Source organism: Cyprinus carpio, chromosome A15 (genome assembly GCF_018340385.1).
Source record: "Cyprinus carpio isolate SPL01 chromosome A15, ASM1834038v1, whole genome shotgun sequence".
NCBI lineage: Eukaryota > Metazoa > Chordata > Actinopteri > Cypriniformes > Cyprinidae > Cyprinus > Cyprinus carpio.
This window is the reverse complement of record NC_056586.1, coordinates 13,949,495-13,975,980: the sequence shown is the minus strand read 5'-3', so window position 1 is coordinate 13,975,980 and position 26,486 is coordinate 13,949,495. Positions and strand designations below refer to the sequence as shown.

The 26,486-nt window shown below is 35.0% G+C and overlaps 2 protein-coding genes across 2 annotated transcripts; one reads left to right on the top strand and one right to left on the bottom strand.

Annotated features, from left to right (window-relative positions):
* Positions 1-1,218: 1,218 nt before the first annotated feature.
* On the bottom strand, positions 1,219-8,217 carry LOC109063342 (tissue factor pathway inhibitor-like). Its single transcript, XM_019080414.2, has 9 exons — positions 7,646-8,217; positions 6,248-6,418; positions 3,879-3,947; positions 3,563-3,604; positions 3,311-3,466; positions 3,150-3,221; positions 2,827-2,997; positions 2,689-2,736; positions 1,219-2,231 (listed from the first exon to the last, which is right to left on the bottom strand). Exons 1-9 carry the CDS (start codon positions 8,031-8,033, stop codon positions 2,053-2,055), a joined length of 1,296 nt encoding a protein of 431 aa, XP_018935959.1. The 5' UTR covers positions 8,034-8,217; the 3' UTR covers positions 1,219-2,052.
* A 4,497-nt stretch (positions 8,218-12,714) lies between these two features.
* LOC109063343 (protein phosphatase 1 regulatory subunit 14A-like) lies at positions 12,715-25,335 on the top strand. The gene is made up of 4 exons (XM_019080415.2): positions 12,715-13,042; positions 22,947-23,027; positions 23,382-23,414; positions 24,010-25,335. Exons 1-4 carry the CDS (start codon positions 12,845-12,847, stop codon positions 24,142-24,144), a joined length of 447 nt encoding a protein of 148 aa, XP_018935960.1. The 5' UTR covers positions 12,715-12,844; the 3' UTR covers positions 24,145-25,335.
* The last annotated feature ends 1,151 nt before the right edge of the window (positions 25,336-26,486 follow it).

Here is a 26,486-nt window from a genome sequence, read left to right as displayed (position 1 = left end):
GCACTAAGTTTGCCATGCAAGCCAAACTTTTTGTTATGTTCTCCTGCCTTCCTTTTTTTGCTTGTTCTGTCTGAGTGGAGGGGGTGATTTTACATGACTGGGAAATGAGCTAATCGCTAGGTCTTTATGACCTAATTTCAGAGCTCTCAGCTTGCTGAGACAAAGACAGAACCTACATTCCAAATGCAGCTCGGTGCGTGAGACTTTCTCTTAACAGATTATAAATGAGGTTCACTCTGCCTGTACCCCATACAGCAACAACGCTGATGTTTTCGCTGTTTAATAATTTAAACACATTCTTAGTTGAAGATGGATTTTTAAAACATATTTTGTTTTACTAGATACTAATGGGGTTTATTCTTTGCTCATGTCTGACTCTTTATTCACAGTTTTCATTCATAGTAAAATATTGACTTGAGAATATAAAATGCACTTTCATGATTGGAGTGTGGTACATGTGGTATTAATTAAAACGTGACCAAATTAATACAGAACGGACTTTGCATTTGCTTGTGTTCCTAAAAACGTGTGACAACATCAAATCCACCATCGCCCCCTAGTGGTTATTAAAATTATATTAATATTAAAATGAATTTGGATGACCACTAGGGGGCAAGTTTTTTTTTTTTTTTTTTTTTTTTTTTTTTTTTTTACAAATGTTTATGTACCTAAAATATGTATTAGAAATTGCCTTTAAAAAGTAGGTTTATTGAAAGTCAATTTCCAACCAGGAAGATATTTTAAAAGTCTTAAATTTAATTAACATTTACACAGTTATTGCCCAAAAAAAGTCTTTAGTATTGGAATGTTGTCATAAGGACAACATGCTGATTATTTACACTGATACCTGTTCGTTCCTTACATATTACTTCCATTAATAATTTTCAACAATAAATACCTGCCCCTGACATTCATGAAAATATCCCTCTGTCATGACCTTCCAGGTATAATCTACCTTAATTATATAGTTAACTCTAGCTCTAATGGTTTAATTGTGTTCACTTATTTATCCAAGAGCTATAATGGAGTTTTAGTTTGGAGTGTGAAACCCAAAATAATCCTAATATCTGACAAAAAATGGTGTTTGAAATCAACAGGCAAAAGTGGATTTAAATAAATAAACTGACAACTTCCTTGTGTAACTAGGACTGGCCTGTCCTATTGCTTCTTGATGCGCTAACATATCAACAAATCAGTACTTGGAAAAAGAACCCAAACTGAATAAATTACCTTTATTGTTAAAGATTTTAAAATAACAATGCTTTTTAAAAAACTATAGGCTGGCATGAATTACATGTCACATACAGACCATTCATTGGTGGGCAAATTAGTCAACAAAAGTCTGCAGTAGCTACTACAGGATAGTTTATGTTTATATTTAAAACATTTTCTATTATGGTATCATTGTATTTTCTCATGTTTGCATTCTTATGTTCTCATATCTACTGAATTTTTATATATGCTTACAATCAAAGAACAAGGCTATGAACTGTAGCAAAGGTTTAATGACTTACATAGAATCATTCTCAATAAAAATGTGACATGAGTGTTATAAACCCATAAAAATGAACTCATTATTCAGTTATTCTTATGTATAAATCCATACATACATATACATTGTGATGTAAGAAAAAACTTAAGGGAAACCACTTTATTATTCATTATGGTTGTGAAAATAAATACATCCCTGAAAGCTAATTTACTTCTACTATGTAGGATTCTAACCATAAAAAATGACAGATGTCAAAGAAGGTAACAGAAGTATTTCAACCAACTTACCAATTTTTAGTGCAACATATCCCACAGTTAAAAATATCTCTTTTAAAAACTGAAACAAACTTTATTCTTAGTTAATTTCACATGTCTTATGTGTGACTAATGCACATGTTTGCAAAACGTGCACATGTATTATGTTCTACGTATGCTAATTTGGAACCTCTACCAAAATGTAGTCAAATTGGAAGTTTAATGAAACTTTGTAGTTTTAATTCAGCTGAATGTTGGAGTGCCATGAGATGGATGTTTGTACCAGACACTGAAAGGTCTCTAGCTTTAGCATGATTCTACTTTGGGCTGCTTCTCATAGGACACCTGCTCCTCTTCAGGCAGTAACTCCTCCTTATCATCCAGTATGAAGGACCTCCTGTGGGCGTTTCTGCGCACCGCGATCAGGATCAAACCTACCAGAAGTAGGGCAGACATGATGGCCAGGGTGGCCACTAGAAAGAAAGCTAGGAATAAAAGACACAAGACATGTTAAATTTTGTAATAAAAACAAACTCAAACATTTCTTATTATTATCAATGTTGAAGACAGTTGTGCTGCCTAATATTATTGTTGAAAACATGACATTTATTTTCAGGATTCTTTGATGAATAAAAAGTTCAAAAGAACAGCACTTATTTGAAATAGAAATCATTTGTAAATAAATGCCTTTACTGTCACTTTTAATCAATTTAATGTGTTCTGGCTAAATAAAAGTAAGTTAATTTCTTTAACAAAATATTACTGACCGCAGACTTTTGAACTTTTGAAGTGTGGGTATATAAATTAAAATTACTCGATATCTATCTCTCTCTCTCTCTCTCTCTCTCTCTCTAGAATTAATTCATATAATTACTATAATTATAATCATTCTAATGATTTAAATAAATTTTAATACATATCAGGTATTTAACAATGCCTTACCTGGAGTCCAGCGGTTACGTTTGTTGTGTCCATGTCCATCAAAACGGCCTGTAGAAAAAGAAATACAACAACATAAGCTACCAGCAAAACAGAGACACAAATGTACTACCAGAAGGAGAATTTCTGTTTTCCTCTTACCATCTTTCCCGGAGCAAGCTGCCATGCACTCTTCCTCACTGTTGTAGCGGTTTAGGTTTCCCGCGCAGCCTCCATAGATGAAGGGCTTACAAGAATGAGTGCTGGACTCAAAGTAAAACTTCTGGAAGGCTGCACGGCACGGGCCAGAGTCGGATGGCACGGCACAGGTTTCTGTATTAATTACGGGATAAAGAAAGTTTGGTTCATATTGTATAATTATTCACTATTGCATCATTTGCAATACGTTTGAAATACAGAAATTCAAGACAGCTGATGTAGAATCTGACAGAGAATCTTGACGTGACTTTTTTTTGGCATTTTACCTTCAAAGCTGTGCATGCTGTAAGGAGAAGTGGAAATGGCAGGCTCCTTCTTGCTGCTAGGAATGACCTTCACTGGGATGCATACACACAGAGTTATAATTTTATAGTGATTTATAGCGATGACGGATGATCAGGAAATTAACAGTCACACACAAGTGTACCTGTGCAGGTTGTCATGCATGATTCCTCAGTTTTATAATTGTTCTGGTTGCCCCCACAACCTCCATAGATGAATAGTTGACAGGTGCCATTGTTGTAGTAATAGCGTCTAAAGGCGGCTCTGCAGAGTCCAGACTGTGCAGAAGCCAGACACTTCTCTGATACGGCAAGACAGAGGGGAAGAAGACATTAGAACCAATAGTGTACAACTGTTCTCTGTACTTAAATAGTAAAAAAAAATAAAGATAAAATACCCTGGAATTCCTCTGAAGTCATTTCAGGAAGAGGTACAGTGTCTAAGGAAAGAGATACAGAATATGTATTGTTTTATCTGTATTAAAATGGATACTACTAAAGACAAAATAGTGTCTATCATCCATTTTTGAAGTTCATACAATCTCAGTTTTAAATGAACTGTGAAAGATTGAGCATGATTGTAGAGAACTCTGAAACAAATTGAACTATTTATAGAATGTTCAGTCAGATAAGCATCACTCTTCAGCTGTGTCATAATCACTCATGTCTGAGAACCAGTCTCACTGGTATATCTTGATAACAGACTTTGATTACCAATGTTGTTTTCAGGTACGGACATTCTGCTGCGTTGAGCAATGGAATGAGATTCCGCGAGCACAGCACCTGAAGAGAGCAGAGAGACACTTTCAATTACTATTCTGTGTGTGTATATAACTATACATTTCTGAACAAGAGACATACAATACCATTTAAAAGCTTGTACTCGGTGAGAATTTTTAATTTTTTAAAAGAACTCTATTATGCTCACCAAGCGTATATTTGATCAAAAATACATTTATCTGAAATAGAAATCCTTTATTATGTTATAAATGTATTTCTCATTTTTATCAATTTAATGCATCCTTGCTGAATAAAATAATTCATGTCTTTAAAAAAATTTTTTTTACAGAGGCCAAACTTTTAGATGGTAGTGTAATTCAGTAACTAAATACCAAACTAATCTTTTCCATGTTTTCTAAGGAAAATAAACAGTAAGGAATGTTCTATAAAAAAAAAAAAAAAGAAAATGTAGTGCAAGTCCCATGGACACAATTTGCACAATTTGTAACACACCCTCACATAAACACATCAGGCCACACACACACAGTAACATTGCATAACACAAAACAGCTCAGAGTGTTGTAAGTAAAATTCTTTGTATGATTTCCTGATGACAATAATAGGATTTTGCTTTAGTGTCTCTATTGTAAGCAGATGGCATCTTTTTCCATTTAAACATCATTTTATCTCATAAAACTGGTAATTCCATGGATCACAAAGGGTCATTCGGATACAGCAGGCATGAAGCACAATGACCCCATAAAGAAAACTACAGTCTAAATTGATCACTCATTTAAAAGTAACACTTAAATGTGGACAGTGGAAGTAATAAAAAGTGGATAGAGGTAATAGAAAAAAACAGTGACAGCTAATGCGTTTGGCATGCCTTTTTCAAGGACAGGTAATCCATCTGCATAAAGGTCACCAAACCGGTTATTCAACAACCCAGGGTAAGATGAAACCAATTTGTTAAGACATTCAGCATAAACCCACTGAAACTCACTGAAGTTGTACAAACTGTAGAAAAAACAACCTAATTGACTTCAACTGAAGTAGTTTCGATTTCAGCCCTTAAAATTAAAACAACTAGCCTTAGCCTATATATTTAGCTCATATTTTGGTCCCCTTCTCTAAGCCTCTGTTTTCATCACCACAGACATGTCAGATCATAGACTGATATGCTCTAAAAACTTTTCCAAGTGACTTGACTGTAATGGCAAACTGGGCCTTCCATACCGGTATGTATGTAATTTTAGATTTAAACCCAAAATCCTCAATAAAACTCAATGTTTTTCTTTCAGTACAATACATTTATCTGCATTTCCTCTGGATGCCCAAAGTAAGCCAATGCAAATATTACCTAGATGCAAATGGCAGCTTGCCTCAAATCTAGGTTGTGTTTACTGATTTGCATTTATTTATCCATATTTCTTGCATACTACATCCTAACTAGGCTGCTAACACATTGTAGAGTATGAATATATTGGTGATCCAAAATGCTCCAGTCCACTCCAGTGATGAAAGCTGTTTGTGTGCTACAACAAATCTAATAAAAGCACTCAACTTAAAACCACACCTTCCAGAAGATTCATTTTGTCTGTCATCAAGTGCTCTGTTTTTGTCATTGCACTTCAATAGACTAACTTGTACACATGTACAGATGTCTCAGCTGTGAAGCCCAAACAATGAAGAGGGCTTGACGCAAAAGCTTAGCTCTTAAGCAGGAAGTCCAAATTTAAATAGCAGTTAAATTAATTTATTTTTCACATTGCCATTCAAAAGTTTTGGGTCAGTATATTTTTTATAATCTAATACATTTATTCAAAAAGGACACATTAAATCGATCAAAAGTAAAAGCATTTATAATGTTACAATAAGAATAATAAGAAATGTTTCTTAAGCAGCAAATCAGCATATTAGAATGAATTCTGAAGGATCGTGTGACACTGAAGACTGGAGATATGATGCTGAAAATTCAGATTTGCCATGACAGGAATAAATTACATTTTAACATATTCAAATGGAAAACTATTTTGCATTGTAGTAATATTTCACAGTAATACTATTTTACTGTATTTTGAATCAAATAAATGCAGCCTTGGTGAGTGCAATAAACTTCACAATCACTATATAAACCTTACCAACCCCAAGCTTTTGAACAGTAGTGTATGTGTGTAGGTATAAAAGCAGATCATGACAGAGGAGAGAAAGAGTTACACAAGCTCAATATCTCCAAGTATATCCATCACAATTGCATTTGGGATTATAAATCTAGTAACATTAGAGGCAATGAACCTTTTACATAATAAAGGTTTGCATAAAACTGAAATGTTAACACTCACTAAATATTGTCTGGTATTTACCTGTCACCCCACTACAGGAAGCCTCACATTCCTCCTGGGTGTTAAAGTTGTTATCATTGCCCCCACAGCCGCCATAGACGAACTGCTTGCATGTCTGATTGATGACATCATAATAAAATCGTGGGAAGGCAGCGCGGCAATTTCCCACCATACTTGGAAGTAGGCAGTGATCTGATAAGAAAGAAGAAAAGGAATAGTCTTAATATAGTGTACATGTCTGTTCTAACTGTAGGAAATGTGTTTCTCAGATTGAACTGGCAGTCAAACTGCCAATGCAGTTGGTCATGATATAACTGCAGACCTCAGTTCAAACTCTGCTGTCTCATTGTAACATATTATTGTGGTACCAAAAATCTGATGTCATTCAGGTATGTATGGCATGCCGTTTTACCTTAAAATAATCCCAGCGTTACTCGTCGTAATTGCATTTTTACTACTAACAATTCAATTCAATTAGAGAGTTCTACAATTAAATTCTTACAAGTAACAATGCCAATTAAAGAGCTCTCTAATTCAGTTCTTACTATAACAATTATTTTTAGGGAGCTCTGTAATTGTAATTCTTACTAGTAAAAATGCAATTACGGCGAGTAATGCTGGGATTATTTTAAGATAAAATGGCTTGCCATAGGTATGGGAATATGCCACTTTACCTTCCCCTCTGCAGTTTAAGTCTTTTGTTTACAGTACTGAGCTGTAAAACTTGAAGTACAGGTTGCTCAAGTCAGTGGACAACAATGCTGCACCACTACCTGGAAAAAGAGGAGGGTTTCTATACAGCATTGTTTTTTTGTTTTGTTTTGTTTTGTTTTGTTTTTTTGTTTATGTAGGTTTATTTAAAACTATTTAATTTCATATAATTATTACCAGTTTTTCAATGAAAAGATTATTATATAACTTATCAACCTCATGTATATTCCATGAAATGCGGAACTTCCTTTTGTTGTATACTTTACATAAGGGTAACATATGGCCACCAGCAAGTTACATGATGAACTAATAATATAATAATAAAAATGTTGAAGTCTGTGTGACCCAAATAACACAAATTTATAGTAATGTGAGAAGAAAGCTATAAAACTAACTGTACAGACCAATCTTTTGTAAACAAGTTTTCAGAACTTTTTTTCATGACTTGTTTCATAAACATTCCCTAAGAGGCTAATTTACATGCAATTACATTTTACATATGGATTTTTTCCAGTTTCCTCCAAATAGGCTACCACAGTTAGTCACGTAATAATTTATTATGATATACATTTTTTATTAGGCTAATTTATTGTGATTGAATGAATAATTACTGCAATAAGAATAGAATGAATTACATTTTGGCGTTAACTTTGGTTTATAATAGCCTGCTATATTTATCTGTATTTTTTCTCCGGTGATTTGTATTACCTGTGCCGTTCACAGAGCGAACTTCGGCCGCGTTTCGAGTTTCTTGATCAGCGCTATCCAGGATCTTGCGGTACACCTTAAACTGTGTGCTCTGGGTCAAAACACACACGTCTTTGCCGTCTTTCACGCAGTTGACCAATCGACATTCTGGCCTGCCGTCCGCTGGGGTCCCGATCACAGCGAGCTGGCAGTCGTCCCTCTCACAGCAAGCATTCTGACACTGCTCTGCGTCCGAGATCTCCGGCAGGTAAGCCAGGAAAGCCGCGCCGTTATCAAATGAGCTGATATTCAGACCCTGCTCGAGCTCCGGGTCCCACTTACAAGCGTTTAGAACCGACAGATAACAGAGAAACCCGACGATGGAGGCAGTGAAATAAACCTGAGCCATTCTTCACTTCCCGTCTACCTGTCCTAGATCTTTTCGGTTATGTCCTATACGACGGGTCGAACCGAATAAAGTTAAACGAACTCTATGACCACACCTATGGAAACGAACCAGATTCTTTATTTATATAGCTGGTGTGTGCGGACGCAGCAGGTGTGCGCCTCCTCTCCTGGGAAATAATGTAACAAACAACTTCCTCTTACGTGACGTCATTGTTTGTCTTTCACTAGATTGTCATATCGCAGAGGCACGCGCAGACACACAGGCCTCCTATGCATCGACAGAACTTCTGAGAAAAGAATATCATGAGGTCAGTATAAAAACAGTGGGCGTCAATAATAAAAAGTTCCCACCATGACGGCACAACAATCTGTGCGTGTGTGGGAACCGTCTGTACAGAAAGTCAAGGTTAATTCAAATGGTAACCAAAAAAGAGTTTGTGCTTTGTGCAAATAAAATCAAGTCAATAAAATGACTGATTATTATTTAATACATGACTAAAAATTGCTACCTTGATTTCTGACTACATAGCTATTTAGTATATAGACTTAGTCTTAAAATATATCTATAAATCAAAATTAAGAGGAATGAAAATTAATAGCAATTTTCTTTTCAAAAATATATTCAGATATTTTCCAGCATCATTTTGAAGCCATTAATATCATAAATAGTCCTTAGTAAAACTGCCCCTTTGCCCTTATCGGCTGAGGGGCCCCTCTCACCAGTCCTCCCATCACCCCTTTTTATTTTTGTCGGTAATTGCTCGGCCTTCTAAAAGTGCTAACAACTTGTACAAAATATCCATGTTCTTAGAATAAGAATGTCTAATCAAATTATTGTACGCGATCAGATCTAATATAGATAACACCAAATTTGCTGTTGTTGGCACACTTTGTAGACAAAAAAGGCCTTCAAAAAAAAGAAGACAGAGAGAGAAAGAGCAAAGGGAGGCTGCTAAAGACAGTTCAACATTGGAAACAAGAATACAAAGCTCTAGCAAGCCAGCATGCAGGTAAATCATCATATAGAACATTTAGCAGTTTGTCACACTTTAATCCCTTTAATTAAGTATATTTCCCATTATAATCACTTGTCTTGATTAGGGTTGGGAATCGTTAGAAATTTTCTGATTCCGATTCCGGTTCCATTAAAATCATTAAACAACTATTTAAAAAATTGTGGTAAGGAAAAATGCACAATACTGAACTACTCAATGCACAATATTGTTTATTACTTACTGTCAACTTAATTTAAAAGTTGGCAATGTCAAAATTCAACATATATTACATATATTTCGGTTCCATTTAAATGAACTGTTATTATGTTTTTTACTATTTTACCTTCATTGAATGTAGTCTTGCTGGAAGGTAGTAAGTAATGTTGAGTAATGCTAGTCCATCAATCAGCATGTGCTTCAAAGTTGATGATTTTTACACTATCAATAACATTTTGCTTTTCATGCAGGAATAAGCTGGTTGGCCAAATAGTCCCTTGGCCTTGAGGACTAAGACACTTGTTCATTTCCCTAAATTAATGAAATATAAACTATTATACTTATAACCATGTATACACACACTCCATAAAGCCCCTATTTTACAAATAATAATGCAGTCAGGAGATGCTGTGATGCAATGAGTGGTTTCCACATTTTTAAACATTGAAAATGCATGAAAATAAATATTTTCTATCACTTTGTTTATCACTCTTGAAATGGCCTGTACACTAAATAATCTAACTCTCATACTTACATAACAATAGAAGTCTATTTATTTAGTGGTCCAAGTTGAAGTCAGTATGTATATTAATGACAATATGGGACAAATGTAATGTAATTTAGTAGTGGCAGGTGCTGCGTGCTGCCTGCACATGTACAGTCAGATAAAACGACATGCACAGTTATCAAACGGTTAATATTTTCTTTTCAAAAAACAGAACCGGTTCTGAATAAGAACCGGTTCTCAAACCGGTTCCAAATAAGAACCGGTTCTCAGTTCCCAACCCTAGTCTTGATACTAGTAATCTATAACACATTTTTGGAATTGTTTTATTTGAAACAGGGACAATGCACAAATAAACATTAAACTTGTTAAACAAGAGAATATGTCTTGGGCCAGGTTGTAGCAACAATTGCTAATTTCCACCTGTAGTCCCTGGGCAGGTATGACAAATTTTACAAAATAACAATTTTAAAATAGAAATTTCACAGAATTATAAATAAAATTATGTCCATTGTGATTACAAACAAGTTTGCAAAAATCAGAACCAGGGAGGCCATCAACCCATTTACTCTCTGTCTCCTCTCTCTCCAGCAAACACACTTAAACATCATATTTTTTAAAAAATATGTTATAAAAAATATGTTATTATATTATTTTAAAAAAATAATATATTATAAAATACATCATATTTTATTAAAACCAAATTAAAAGTAGGCCTATAAATAGTAAAAAAAATAAAAAAATAAAAAAAAACCATAAATGTTCTAAATTAGTTGTTTATTAGTATATAATATAGATTTATGCTGTAAAATATTAAATTAAATGTCTAATACTAATAGGGGAGAGTGGGGTAAGATTAGCCACTTTTTACTTACAAAATGTGGTCTTCAAGATAAGGAAAAATGACACAAAAGTACAATGAAAGTATCTATCTTATCCAAATGAAAGTATTCCTATCATATTAAATGATCAGAATGTATCTATGACAAAGGGTTCTAAAAATATGGCTTCTTATAAAAAGTGTTCCCATGGCTCAGATTGCAGAGTTTTGGGGTAAGTTGACCCGAGTCGAGTCAGTGGGTAAGATGCACCATCTGGGTGTAAAATGACCATCTGACCGAATCTGATTCAAACCCATGTGAAATAAATAATAATTTAAAAACTAATTTAATAATTTATTTTTACAGACAGTCATATTTATTTTCTTAAAGTTATCTTTAACAACATAAAACCAACCAAATGAAGTATACATTTCCATATTTAATTGTTTGCATCTCTGAAACAATATATTGAACTCCAAAGTTGTAGCCTTCCTAAAAACAAACTAAACAGAGAGTCTTTTGGCCATTAGTGACTATAGGTGAAAGATATTTGTATTTATTTATTTTTATTTGTTTTCTTAGCAATATCTGGCAACACTGCCAGAACTTAAACTGATAGTAATCAAAAGAGCCCACAGACATGTTATTGCTGAAAGGATACCACATACGGTAAGGCAAACGCAAAAAAAAAAAAAAAAAAAAAAAAAAAAACATCATGATATTATATGTCAGAAACATTATCAACACTATCAAAACAGTAGCATATAACACTAGTGCAAAGATCTGTAGAACAAGTATGTTACGTCTATGCTATTTCATATTGTAGTTAAATTTTCACAAAGCCATGCCAAAAACATTCATAAGGGCACTAGACAAAGTTATCATCTATATAGCAATTGTTATTAATGAAAACTATAATAGTAATAGGCATATGTATTGCTGAATGAATAATAAATAACTGATAAAATTATATACCCCTATTACCTAAAGTAATGGTGCAATGTGATATCATTTAACAATGCTCATTCCTCCAAAACAGAGAAAACATCTTTTACAAACATCTACATATCTGTCTCTTTTAAAGTGTTTAGTGTATACAGTATAATGAGAGGGGTTATTATAGCACAATTCCCACCCAGACCACACTCATTTTCACACCCTGGCTACGGCCGTGGTGCCTTCCATTCCCCCAGTGTGTTTCTCCTTTTCACAGTCTGGCAGAAATGATGCGTGGTTCCAAAATACATGGTCACATGACGGTAAATGTGTACAGATGCCAAGATGCAGGGGGTGGGTCAACTTACCCACTGGCTCAGCTTACCCCACTCTCCCCTACTTCTGTTGAAGATGAGACAGAATCAGGCTCAGAGAGTGAGGGAGAGCCCACTCTAATCAAAACATCTACAGTAAAGTCAATTGTTACAGCTGTCTTCTTTTTTAACTGTATATTTGTATTAACAAGCACCCACCCTCCTTGTGCCCCTTTTTTTTTGGTTTGGGCCACTGCCCCTCAAAATGTCTGTGCATGGCCCTGGGTGTCACAGATGGTGTTGAATGGGTGCTGTCAGAATGAGAGTCCAAACAGCTGATAAAACAGTAATCCACAAGTATTCCACATGACTCTAGTCCATCAATTAACATCTTGTGAAGGGAGAAGTCATCATTAGGTAATTTTAACGTTAAGCAAGTCCATCCATAATATTGCTTTCTCAAGTGAAAAAGTTGTCTTGTCTGAATCAGGAGAGAAATGTGCACAGATCGAGCAGTGTTTACTACTGAAAACAGTCCAAAACAGTTCTAAACAAGTTGGTGGATTTTGATATAAGAGGACAACAGGGGATTAACTTTTTCACTGGAGGAAACGTAACTATGGATTTTGGAATTTAGCTTACTGATGGATTTGGTTATTACAAACGCGCAGCTTTTCACTTTACAAAACGTTAAATGATGGACTGGAGTTTTTTTTATTTTATTTTAATAATTTGTGGATTATTGTGATGTTTTTATCACTTATTTGGACTCTGAGTAAATTTTCAGCAAATTTAAATTTTTGGGCTAACTAACACACTATTCTATCTAACCCCAAACATTGTAACACCTCTTTGCGCGCCTCTGGTGTTCGCCAGAACCCGAGCCGAGAGCGAAAGTAAGGCAGTAACCTCGCAGCTCTAGGACCCTGCGGCCCGCTGCTCTCTGGAGGTGTCAGCACTCTCTCGTGCCGGAGCAGGGCACCTACTCCGCCAGACTCTTGATCAATTATTTGTATAGTCTGGAGATGGCTGCGAATCGGATGGGGAGGCGTTATAACAATAAGATCCACTCACCGAACCGAGGCACCAGCCAGGAAGCTGGACTGAGTGTGCAGAAGAGACAAGCACGAGTCACAGTAAAATATAACAGAAAGGAACTCCAGAGGCGCCTGGATGTGGAAAAGTGGATAGATTGTGGACTTGACGAGCTGTATTTGGGAAGGGTGAGTCCTCTTGTAACAAAAAAATAATAATATTACACACGTACAATAGGCTGCGATGTAATAAATGAAATAAAAACTCAGTATGAAGACTTTCAAATAATTTCTGTGAATATTTAATGACCTGGAAGCATCAAAGGCGTTGCTGATAAATCTCTTCTTGATTGCCGATTATATGTCTACACTGTCAGTGAAATTAATTAATTAGTAAGATGCCATAATATTTAATATTGAAAGTTTCTATCATTGGGAGGTTGATATAAATCATTACTACCCACGTGAAAATATACACCTAGTCTACGTGTCCCAATTGTGAAGCAGGTGTCACACCATTTGAAAATGAATGGAATGTAAAATGTCTGATGGCAAAGATGGAAGAATGCGATAAAGGATTTTTCCTTCCACAAGTATGTTTAAAAAAAAAAAAAACCTTGACTGAGTCCCTTTTGATGTGCAAATCAGTGATTATTACGCACGTCTATTCGTAAAGGGCGTGAACCTTTTCTTGGATCAGTCCACGAATCCACAGCCTTTTGTGTCCTTCATGAATAAATGTGTAAACAATGACAAGCTGATGCCAACTTTTACTTTATGTTATTATATGCAGTTTTCTAAATTTATATTTTTATTTAATTTTATTTTTTATAGCACTGCATTTCTAGATTTTGTTCTGTATTTATGTAGGCTATACAAATGTGCACATTTTGTGTGTGTGTGTGTGTGTGTGTGTATTATACAAGCTAGTATTTTGTATTTATAGTAATGCCTAAATGAACTATGTACTCCTTTTTATCAAATCTTTATTTAAGACCACAAAAGTAACTTTGAAATGGGATTTGCATCCCTAAATGGTCTTTTTACTTTTACTCCGCTGATTTAGCACACATAGTTAGCCTACATCAGGCTACTTGTCCTGTTCTCCTGAGAGGCTTAAAAAACTAGACATGACAAGTAAACGTCTGATATGCAGAAATGCTTACAATTTACATCCAGTTAGTTCACATTCCTGTTTCTTAGGATATTTTAAGACAAAGGTGACTTTTTTTCCTCAGTGGGTTCAGTTCCCATGAGCAGCGAAATCAGTGGGCCAATCTTAAGTTCTCAAAGATGCGGGCAAAACTTGTTGGTGCACTTGCTGCCTTCATGGAGAGCTCTGGGACACTAACAGGCTTCTGGAAAACAGTAAACATTCACAGGTACTGGGCTTTGTGATGGTGGATGTGAGGAGGGAGATGCTTGCGCTCTGACACTGGAAAACACATGGCATCCTGCCACGATATACGCTTATGAAATTTTATAGGGGAGACCAAGGGGTGTTGCAACACATTTAGTTTCAACATCTATAATTACTGGTTTTCTGCAGTGTGTTTCACAACTTGTATATTTCCAGATTTGCCTGCTACTAATTAAAGTCGCATATTTTAATCTCTTAATATTTTTTGTCATGTAAATCCTTTTTAAAAACAGGATCTAGCTGCTTTTGCACTGTCTGCTTTAAATTGTACACTGAAATAAGAAACCGCAAGGAACGCAGTGAATAAAACATGACATTTATGTGACAAACATGAAGTATTAACGTGACATGTTATTTTATTGTAAAAGCTACTCCAATAATCTGTTTTATTTACAACTTCAAAAATAATTTACATAATTTAGATAATATATTTTTTAAGAAATAGGTGCAAGAGCTGTCACTGGGACGTTATCTTAACACCCCTAAAGGGTGTATTATAGTACCTTAAAAGGTACATATTAGCACCTGAAGTGTATATATTAGTACCTAAATGCTACTTATTAGTACCTTTTGAAACTTTTAAAAAACATTTAAGTGTACATCATTACTGGATGAATCCCAACAGTGATCTTTTTGTAATCTTCATGATGTGATGTTGGTGCTAAAAAGGAACAGCCCCAATTGAGGCTGTAATCAGATCCCCTCCATCATTTCCTGTCGGCAGCAGACCCAACTACATCCTGCTCTTATGGTCCTGGGATTGATTGATGGTATATTTGTCTCATGGGGTGTTTCTTGTGAGTGAGGGGGATGGGGGCTGTGGAAATGATGACCCCATATGTTATTGTATCTCACAAAGAAAGCCCTCCTGCCACTGTCCTCCACCCCCATCCTGCAAAATGACTACCTGCTACCAACTGGTCCACAGACAGGGCATCACAAGCCCCATGGAACGGGACCATTAGTCCTCTGCTCTATCAAAGCTTAAAAAAATCCTAGATTACAGTTCTGTAGTGGTCAGATTCATGTTAACTTGTAGTCCAGAGGCTGGTTTATCTTTTATTCCATGTCATCATAAATGGGCCGGACCTAGAGTCACAAAACTTTGTACTACTGATGTGACAATGGGTAATGGGTAATGGTTAATAGCAGTTGTTCTAAACTGACTAAACAAAGTTAAATGCTAAAAATAACATCCAAAATTTTGTGAAATGTAATCATGCATGGTTAGGGTAGCTAAATAAACAGACTGATAAGGAAAAAAAAATACTTCTCATATTTCTTGTTGTTGATGTCAGTGGTTATGTATTCAATCATAGTCTGTGGTATATTGATGCAAATGAATCTGTCACGGGGTATTAGATAGCCAAATTTGGCACATGCTAACATAGTCGTGCACTTTGAAATGGAAGGAAAAAGAAAACTCAGACTGCATTAAATACTGGTTGGGCCATTTGATCTTAATGTAAATTCAGCTGAGAAGTTTAGCATTAGCTGGAATTTATTGTGGTATTCAAAATAAAGGACACAGATGTTACACGTTAAATGCATAAAAGGCCTCTCTTTTTTCTTTTTGCTGTACATTATCAGTTCAGTTTGAGAAGTGGTAATGCAATAATGTCTATGTTTGTATGTAGCTCCATTACCATGGGAATGATGATCAGAAACTGAATGCACCTGGATGGATTCAACCAAAATGCTTATATCAGCATCACAAGGACCAAAGTGAAAAACAGCAGATGCATGAAACTGATAGCCACATTTAGAATGTTTATAAAAAAATGACTTTACAGAGTTGACCTGCAGTTGAGTTCTTGTTCCTAATATGGTCAGCTTGTAAAGAGGTCACTAACCACAGGCTGCATTAAATCATTTATTCAGCGTGCACAAACATTTGAAGAACAAACAAAATAAAATTGTTTCTTGTACAGTAGATTAAACGAATGATAACAATTCCATCAAAGGCATGTAATGTTATTAATTTGACTAAATCATGTCAGCCCGTGTTGATCTCACATGCACTTTTGCATTTACAGCGTACAGTTACATCACAGTTTATGGAGTCCTAAGGGCAGATGATGCACAAAAGATCTGACATTTTACTCTGCTTGGATTTAGTTGGATTGAATGCAGTGTTACTTGGAGTTCATCATGCAAATCTATGTCCCTTTATGAAAGAGTTTGGATGTAGAACTACATTTTTTCATTTTGGAGGAATTGAAGGGGGTTTCTGTGCAGCAACCAGCCACTGGTGTTCAGATATGGTTTGATTTCACCCAAAAATGGAAATTCTGTCATCATTTACTTAATTTGTTCCGAAATGTTCTTAAATCTTTGGAACATAAAAAAAGATATCCCGAAGAATGAACAGTTTTTGTCCACACAATGAAAGTCACTGGGGTCCAAAATGACATAAGACCCCTTTGACTTCATTGCGTTCACAAAATAGTAGCTCAAACAGGACGATTATTAAAATCCCTAGCCCTATAGGGCCTTATCATGCCTGCTGTACCAAACACCAGTGATACATTTAAAAAAAAAACTTGCCTTACTTGTCAGACTAGTTGTCTTGATACATAATGTTTTGGAAATAATGTTTTATAAGCATTAGTCACATTCTCAGTCTTCCATTCCATATATGAATGCCTGCAGAAAGCCACAGGAGATGGACATTTGAATTAGGTTAATTGCTGTTAATGAGACATAGAAACAGAAACAGAAGAAAAGAAACAGCCCAACTCAAAGAGTACAGAAAAAAACACACACACACACACACACACACACACACACACACACACACACACACACACACACACACACACACACACACACACTCTTACCCATTAGCTACTGGCCTGGAATTAATAGAGACTGAATCACAGCCCAGGGGGACCAACTGATGCTAAACCAGTTTGAGTGATTCACTCAGCACTCATGCGTGTAAAAGGTGAAAGAACTCATGTTTCGAGTTTTTGGGGAATTACTACAGAGACAAGCTTTAAATAAACCATGACCAACCAAAATTGACAAGAATATTTACACATATAAATACTCAAGACCAGTGATTATTGAAAAGCATTCTCCTTTGCATATTTGATGAAGTGTGTAGTTCTTTTCTTTCTTTCTTTTTTTTTTTTAAGGAATTGATGTCTAAAATACTATTTGATGTACTAATTTTCTGTTTTCTGTTGAATGTGCAAAACTTCTCTGCTTAGGAATGAATCAAAAGCAAAGGCATTACTGAAGGTTTGCTCTGTATGTTCAGCATGTGAAGGGTTATGTTTGTTTCACAGGATTTCAGTGGCATTTGGAGTTAAAAGAAAGGTCACTGATGCCCTGGTAGGGCTTTCGGCATGGATCTTTCTCTGATTGACCTTTGAACGGTGGTGTTAGTTTCAGGATTTTGAAAGTTCTCCCACGCCAGCCCTGTTCCCTGTAGTTTTCCGTAACCTTATCAGGAAACATTCTGGCTTGCATGACCAGCGCATAATCTGCTGTGTGGATGTACACCATACTGATGGCAGTTTGGAGTTTTGGTAATAATTTTAATGTAGTTGGAGTTCTTGGTGTTAAGTTGGTAAGTTTAGACTGAATCCCACCACACTCTATACTATGTTGTGAGTTAGTTTAGGTCACATCAGTTCTAGTTAGTTCTAGCTAGTTTTTGTGATTAATGCGATAGTTCATCCTTAAAGGAATAGTTCACCCAAAAGTAAAAATTTGCAAATCCAAGATGAGTTTGTTCTTGTCATCACTTGCTCACCAATGGATCCTCTGTAGTGAATGGGTGCCGTCAGAATGAGTGTCCAAACTGCTGAAAAAAATATTACTATAATCCCACACGATTCCAAATCATAAGTTAATTTAATGTGAAGTGAAAAGCTACATGTTTATAATATACAAGGCTGGATTTAAAAATGTAAATCAAGGCTGTATTTACATTTTAAACTTCAAAGTTTCTTCCACAAAAATGTCCTCTATCCATAATATTGCTTTCTCCAGCGAAAAAGTAATTTCATCTGAATCAGGAGAAAAATATGCACAGATCAAGCACTGTTTACAAGCAAAAACAGCCCAAAATATTCTAAACAAACATGTTGGTGGATTTTGGTGTGAGAGGACAACTATTATTCTGATGAAGAAATAAACTCAACTCATCTACATTATGGATTGGAGTTAATCTTCAACAAATTTTAATTTTTGGTGCATTAACTATTCCTTTTAATTAAAAATTTGTTGTGTTGTTTCAGACCTGTTTGACTTTCTGTCTTCTGTGGAACAAAAAAAAGTAATTGTACTGGTCACTTTTTCTTTTCTAAAAAAAAAAGATTCCAAAAGCACCACAGATGTATCTTAATAGTGGTTCATACAACTTAAATATCTTGATTCAAATCTTTTCCATAAATCATCTGAAACTGTTCTGAAAGTTTTTCTAATTAATTAGAAAATAATACTTTTCTTAAATAACATAAAAATTGAAAAGAATTGTATCAGAGATAGCACAGAGATCACCAAGGGATCAAATAAATGATCAGATTGGCATATATTAGAAGAAAATATGCTGTGATGTTTTCATTCTGCTTTGCTGGAGGGTGGCAAGTTTCAAGCTTGATTTTTTTTTGTAAATGATTTACTGGAAGGACCTGTAAATTGACCTTGGCCTATTTTCGAAGGCACCAAGCCACAATAGAAAGGAAAGTGAAAATTACATCATTTTTGAAACAGAGGTGTGTACAATAAATAATAGATTGTATTTTTTCAGGTACACCATTTCCTATTGGAAATAATTTTTCCACTGCAGTTACGATTTTAAAATCAATGCAGACACTTAGTATTGTAAATAAGTAGTCTGGTTTATCTGGAGGTGTATTTGAGGTGGTTTGAATAAAAGGGAAGGGCGGGACTTGTTAATTCCCACACAATAGATTAGTGCTGAGTGACAGCTGTCTGGCTTAAATTGACAGCTGCTGAATGGAGCAGGAGACAATACTCTATAAAGCTGTGTGGACCTGCATGCTATGGCACCATCTGATTTCATCAATGTTCTCAATTTAGTATGACTTCTAACATTTAGAGACAACTTAGGGGATTCATTGATTTATGTGGTGGGCAGTCAAGTGCGAATATATCTGAATGTGCATATCTAATGCAACTGTTCTGTTTACGAGAGCATGTAACAGTTGCGAGTTTCTTTTATCAAGTCCTGGATTAAAGGGATACTCCACCCGAAAATGAAAATTTTGTCATTAATCACTTACCCCCATGTTGTTCCAAACCCATAAAAGCTTTGTTCGTCTTCGGAACACAATTTAAGATATTTTGGTCCCATAGACTGCCAAGCAAATTGCACTGTCAAGGTCCAGAAAAGTATGAAAGACATCTGCCATCAGTAGTTCAACTGTAACGTTATGAGGCAATGAGAATACTTTTTGTAAGTGAAGAAAACAAAAATACGCAGCATACGGTGATATGGAGAGACACAGAGGAGACTGTTGACAAAGGAATTGTTGAATAAAGTCGTTATTTCTGTTTTCTTCACTTACAAAAAGTATTCTCGTTGCTTTTAAGGGGTTGGAACGACATGGGGGTAAGTGATTAATGACAAAATGTTCATTTTTGGGGTATCCCTTTAAGTCTAATTGTAAATGCTTTGTTCACACTGTTTAATAATTAATGCATTAATGATGTATTCAGATTTTAGCATGCTTTTTCATAAGTTTTTTTTTTTTTTTAACAAACAATGACCAGATAAAGATCCTGAAATAAATATCTGAAATAAAAGATTAAATGAGGCCTGTTTGATTTAGGATATATGCACTACATGAAAAGTAAGGTTTAAATGTAAAGGTCTTTTCACACCTAGACAAATTTTATAATATATAAAATATAATAACATTTATAATAAAGACTACATTTAAAATTAAACTCTCTACTTCACCTTCCTGCAATGCTGCAAACCTGTAGCTTTAAAGTTTGTGTTCTTTTAATTCTGCTAAGAGGTCGCACCATGACGTATTGATCTTCTATAGATATACATTCAAACTTAAATTTTGCAAAGCAGCCTAATGCAAAACTTCTTCACATGAGCTTGCATTTCTGGTCTTCAACATTCTGGAATTTCACATAAGGGGTATTACCCACAAATGTCCCCATACAAATTTCACAGCTGGTATAAATTTGAATTTTTAACATGCAAATTCACAGTGTTTACCAATATAAAGCTGCTGGGTTTCAAGTGACCTCTGGCTAAGTGGTGCCTCATGCATTGCGGAACTATTGACAACGGACAGTGTCTGAAAAATTTCACAAAAATATGACTGTGGCTTAATTTGCATGAGCAGCTGATAGTACAGTATCTGTTCAGACCAACACAGACATTTGCATGCTGTCAGTGCAAATAAATAAATAAATTACAAAAATTTATTCTAAAATAAAATTATTAATGGAGAATGTTGGAAAAGTGTTCTCTCTTTTCAACTGCACTGCGAAAAACACTGGCCAGCCAATAAGATTTGAGCTTTTTGTCACATGTGGATATGCTGCTGTTACATAAAATTTCAACTTCGTGGCACTCACTAACAAACTATTTTGTTAATTGACCGTGAATAGCAGAGATCAAGAATCTCAGAATTCAATTCGCATTTTTTTCAATTCATGTTTATTTGTATAATGTGTTTCATGATACACATCGTTGCAATGCAGCTTCACAGAAAAAGAATGTTTCTACATTGCAATTAGGAGCAGTTTATCAGTAGTGACTATGTCAAAGTGATACACATATGGCAGATATGTACAGTTCTTTGATAGTACAAATCATGCAGTTAGTTAATGACATGCATTCAAACAGATGGTGAACATGATTAACAACAGATTATACTGTATGTTGTGTTCATAATGATAGTAATGTAAGGACAGTGTGGTAGTTTTGTATATCGGTTCAAGGTTGGCGTCATCTGAAGTCCTCGGAGGGTTGGCGTCATCTCTACTCAGGTGTTGGGTCATCTCAAATCTTCATAAGAGGCTGGATCCAGATTGAAGCTTGTGTAATCTTTAGTTACCTTGGGATTCCCATCTTGTGGCAGAAACAGAAAAGCAGATAGAGAATAATTGGCGTAGCTGCTGTTCATAACATTTCAAGCAAGGAATGATAATATGCATTTGATTAGATATAACTGGAGTACAAGGTTATTAGATGTATTATGTATATGCTTGGCTCAAGAGATGGGTCTTTACTCTAATTTTAAACAGAGATGTGTGTCTGAGCCCTTGAACAATATCAGCAAGGCTGTTCCAGAGTTTAGGGGAAATGCAAAAATGCTGTCTTAATCGAAATTAATAGAAGAAAATTATTGGTCATCCAGTCTTTTATATCTTTAATACACTTTGTTAGCTTAGATAATTTAGAAATGTAATTTGGTCATAATTTAAACTAATCTTTCTACTATTTTCTTATAATATTAACAAGGGGCAGCAAATTGCAGAGGGCCTAAGACAGATACTTGCGGCACTCCATAATTTACTGGCGTTAACTGAGATGATCCCCCATTTAAGAAAAAAAAAAAAAAGTGGTAATGGTCAGACAGGTAGGATCCAATCCATCTTAAAGCCTGTCCTGAATACCTGTATAGTTTTGTATTCGATCTATTAGTATATCATGATTTATAGTGTTAAATGCAGCACTAAGATATAGTAAAACTAGCAATGAGATGCAGCCTTGGTCTGATGCATTGTAATTTTAAAGGGATACTCCACCCCAAAATGAAAATTTTGTCATTAATCACTTACCCCCCTTGTCGTTCCAAACCTGTAAAAGCTTCGTTCGTCTTTGGAACACAATTTAAGATATTTTGGATCAAAATCGTGAGCCTTGAGACTGTCCCATAGACTGCCAAGTTAATAACATTGTCAAGGTCAAGGAAAGTATAAAAAGCATCTTCAGAATAGTCCACCTGTCACCAGTGGTTCGACCGTAACATTATGAAGTGACAAGAATACTTTTTGTACACGAAGAAAACAAAAATAACGACTTTATTCAACAATTTCTCTCCTCTGTCTCTCCCCATATCACCGTAGCGCCATTTTGGAGAATATGAGCTGGACGCAGGTTGCGCTGCACTGTTTTCTTTCAGACCAATGGGACAGTTTCAAGCCTCTCGGTTTTTATCCAAAATATCTTAAATTGTGTTCCGAAGACAAAGGAAGCTTTACGGGTTTGGAATGATGTGTTTAAGTGATTAATGACAAAATTTTCATTTTGGGGTGGAGTATCCCTTTAATGAGTGTGTTTTCTGTGCTATGATGAGGACTGAAACCTGACTGAAATTCTTCATAGATATCATTTTTGCAGGAAGAAGCACAACTGAGCAGTCACAACTTTTTCTAGAATTTTAGACATAAACGGAAGATTTGAAATTGCTCTGTAATTTGCCAGTGCTCTCAGAAATAGCTGTCTTGTAAATACTGTTTAACTTCCTTTCTTTTCCATGACAAGTGGGTGTAAGAAGCAAAACAAAATTTATTTAACATAAATTTACTGTATGTTTGTGTAACAAGTTTTCTTGATTTCCAGATGTGCCACCTACTTTCAGAGAGTGACATAACATTTTCATTCAGCCTACCATTTTTCATGATGGTGTGAAGAGGCCTTAAATGTGACTGTTTCTCTCCTCACAGGAAGAGGATATGCCAGAAGAAGTGAACATTGACGAGCTACTAGATCTACAAAGTGATGAAGAAAGGACGCAGAAGCTTAAGGTATCTGCTTTCTGAAACTACTGATGAGGAAAACCTACTGGTCACCAGTTTGTGGTTTATTTAACTAGTTAAAAGGAACAGTTCCCCCTGAAATATGAATCATATGAACTACTTTTATGAGCAATTTCTTCTTTTAAATTTTTTCTTTTGTTTGCCACATAAAATAGAAACCCATAGGGTTTTGGAACAAAATTAATATATTTAAAGAACTATTCCTTTAAGTAGCAAGATCTCTTTGGTTGCAAGAACTGAATCAAACCAGCATTATCCATCCAACCATCTAAATTATTTTTTTTCAGCAGGGATAAGATCTGTGTCATGCTCTTTATTAATTCTCTAAATTTCTATTTCTAGGACATCCTTCATACCTGCGGAAACAACACAGAAGTATGTCTAACTACCTCCCTTTTCTCTCCCTCCCTTCTGCTAATTATATGTTATACTTCTATCACACAACTGGAAATAAACATGATATTTCTTTTCCTACAAAGTTGAGTAGTCCATTTCCACACATAGCTGTAATGTTTTATCTTTAAAACAAAATACCCCCCTGCAAGTGTTTAAGTTTATTGTAGACATAAAAGTGACTCACTGTCACACTGCAGGAAATAGTGACTGATAGTGTTAATGAATAGACAAAATTCTTTATCAAACATGTTTGTGTTATGGGATAATACCCAGAAAAATAAAATATTTTTACTCAATGCTTTCTATAGCCAGATGTAGTTACAACAACCACCAGTAATGGCTAAGTAGGACATGCTAACCAGCTGAAACCTCTAGATCTGGGCTACAACCATTGCATCGTCCTTTGCTGCCCTCTGTTGACAAAAAGTTTATATTGACAAGTCAATACTTTTAAAAGATATTCAGGTCTTATTCTTATAAGTTGCGTTGTTTTCATTCAGACACTGTTGACACATTTCATCATGTCTTTAAAGATTCTTCTCTGATGGTGTGCTTTTCTCCATGTCTTCATCAGGTCTTCATCACAGAATTGGTGAATAAACTTCATGGCTTGCAGAAACAAGAAGATCTTCACAACAATGGGATTGAACATCCCCAGCTTCACATCTTCCCTGATCACGAGGGCTCTCCTGACACTGAGATAAACTGAGCACCTGCGCAAACATCTACAGCTCTTCAGTCTCCTGTATCAAAAATGTTACATATCAAGGCATCAGCAGCACATGTTGCTGTCTTTAATTTGTGAAGTAATAAAAAATAAATAAATAAATAACTATAAAAATTGCTTTAGAGTTGCCTAAAGCTCAGAGTAAAACTCTGACTAACCACTGCATGGACCTATGACAAGTTGTCTTTATCATTTTTAAATTTTAAACAATTATAAATTTGTCTGTAATTGTTTGTTACAGTAGAAGTGATTTCACATAATGAATGTTTATTTGTTCATTTAAATAATTATTTCTACCTGATCCCATAAAATTGCTTTCATTGGTATAACCCAATACAGTCAGGTTTATTTGGTAATATTAAAAAAAAAAAAAACTTTATTGGGCTGTAATAAAAAGTTAATTTAGTGAATTTTAGGTCACCTGAGAAAACAATTTGTTCAGTGCATAACAGCCATTTTAAATAATTTTTCCTTTGAAATACTGACCCATGTGAAGGACATTTCTCATGAAATTAGATTTTTTTTTTTTTTTTTTTTAGATTATGCCGAAGCCATGAGTTTTTCCACAAATGGACCAAAGATTTGTTGAAAGGTGCTTTTTAGATTTCAAATCAGTTACAGTAATTTCCTGTTGTGTTGTTTATGTATGTAGTAGGATTTTGCCAGATTAAATCATTTTCAGGAAAAGTCTTGAATTTAATATGCTTCATTAAAACTGACAGCTTAAGCTTTTTCCCTGTAGAAAACAAGGCTGGTTTGTCACAAAATAATAAGGTATTGTTAATATGTTTGCTGCGACTATATGAACTGCTACAAGCTTGTCAAATTTATTGTATGTTTGAAGAAGACTCCACATTTTGAATGAATTCTTGAGTTTTCCTCTTTCCTCTAGCTTTGTATTTAGTTTAGTGTATAATTCACCAGTATGGTTTGTACAGTGGCAGAGTACCAGAATTTTTTTTTTATTTTTGCTTGCTTGTTTCACTTGTTTGTTTTATTTTGTATTTATAATGATATGAAACTGAGTGAAAAAAAATAATGGGCTATTTATCTTTTGGTATCCCTCTTGATATTGTTTTTTTGGTATCCCCAAGCCTTTTTTATTTTAAATGAAACAAAAACACTCCAGCTAAAGAACAGAAATAAATAATGCTGTAAATAGCCCGTTATATCTTTGTGAAATAAAATAATAATAAATCTACTGTATGTCTTCTGTTAATTATTATTATTATTATTATTATTATGTTTACTAAAGTACTTATTATGCATAAATGTAAAAGTTTTGTGCTTGTATTTGATTTTGCAGGTTTGATTTTCTACCTTTTAATTTCACACACATAATCAAATTTAAATAATGACAGATTTATGAGTTTGTGATTTTTTCTTTACAATAAATTAAGAAATTTTCAGGATAAATTGTGGATATATCTATCTAACAAAAGATGTTGAGCTATCCTGTAAAAAAAAAAAAAAAAAAGTCTTCTCACTGTTTGAAAAAGACAGCAGAGGGCAGTAATGCATCTATGCATAAATAGGATCTTATTAAATATATTTTGGTTACACAAGCTATTGTATATGTTATTGTATAACATAAATGTGTTTCACTTGACTTACAAACCATTTACTATTAAAAATCAGCACAGAAGATGTTTTATAATTTAATATCTTCACTGTAATAGTTTTATTCACGGACATTGGCATTCAGTTGCAGCTCTTATTCAGCTTTCAAAAACAACTAGTCAGCCAGTCAATCAGCAGTATTGCTTGTTGAAAGATGGAAACACATGAATGGCAGTTTAAAACTCTGTACAAAGATAACATTTTGTAAACGCATGCTTTATCAGAAGCATACCATGTCGACGGTGAGGCCTGTCAACAAAGGGATAAAAGAAACCAAAAGAAACATTGCTTTTCAGATAGAGCAGTGCAAATTCTTTCAAGCAGCAAAAGCATGCTTGTTCCTATGATGTAAACAACATAAATAGCTCTGATTACCACAGTGGTGATCAAAGCCTCTATAGATCCGTGGGTCTAATACAATGCCGAGTCTCGCTGTAAGAAAACAAACAAACTACCCCACGCAGAGATGGCGCAGGTGCACTCATTGACCCGGGCACAGCAACCCGCCAAGTCTGCCCTGCTTATTTCAACCCACAGTTGGGAAAACACTTTCAGATGTGTTAGGACGTTTAGCATCAACAAACACTTTCCAGACAAAAGCCGAGCGGGACAGTAGACTCCTACACACTCAGATCCACTTCCCTCACACCACACACCAATGATGACCAATCATGTTAGTCAAAAGTACACATATCCATGCCAGT

Bases quoted from the DNA above. Each gene is read 5' to 3' on its own strand.
- LOC109063342 (XM_019080414.2), bottom strand. From the start codon at position 8,033: ATGGCTCAGGTTTATTTCACTGCCTCCATCGTCGGGTTTCTCTGTTAT. The intron at 3,605-3,878 runs GTAATCAAAGTC...CTCTTTCCTTAG, and splicing joins CGTACCTGAAAACAACATTG to ACACTGTACCTCTTCCTGAA. The intron at 3,467-3,562 runs GTATTTTATCTT...TTGCCGTATCAG, and splicing joins GACTTCAGAGGAATTCCAGG to AGAAGTGTCTGGCTTCTGCA.
- LOC109063343 (XM_019080415.2), top strand. From the start codon at position 12,845: ATGGCTGCGAATCGGATGGGGAGGCGTTATAACAATAAGATCCACTCA. The intron at 13,043-22,946 runs GTGAGTCCTCTT...CTCTCCTCACAG, and splicing joins ACGAGCTGTATTTGGGAAGG to GAAGAGGATATGCCAGAAGA. The intron at 23,028-23,381 runs GTATCTGCTTTC...TTCTATTTCTAG, and splicing joins AAAGGACGCAGAAGCTTAAG to GACATCCTTCATACCTGCGG.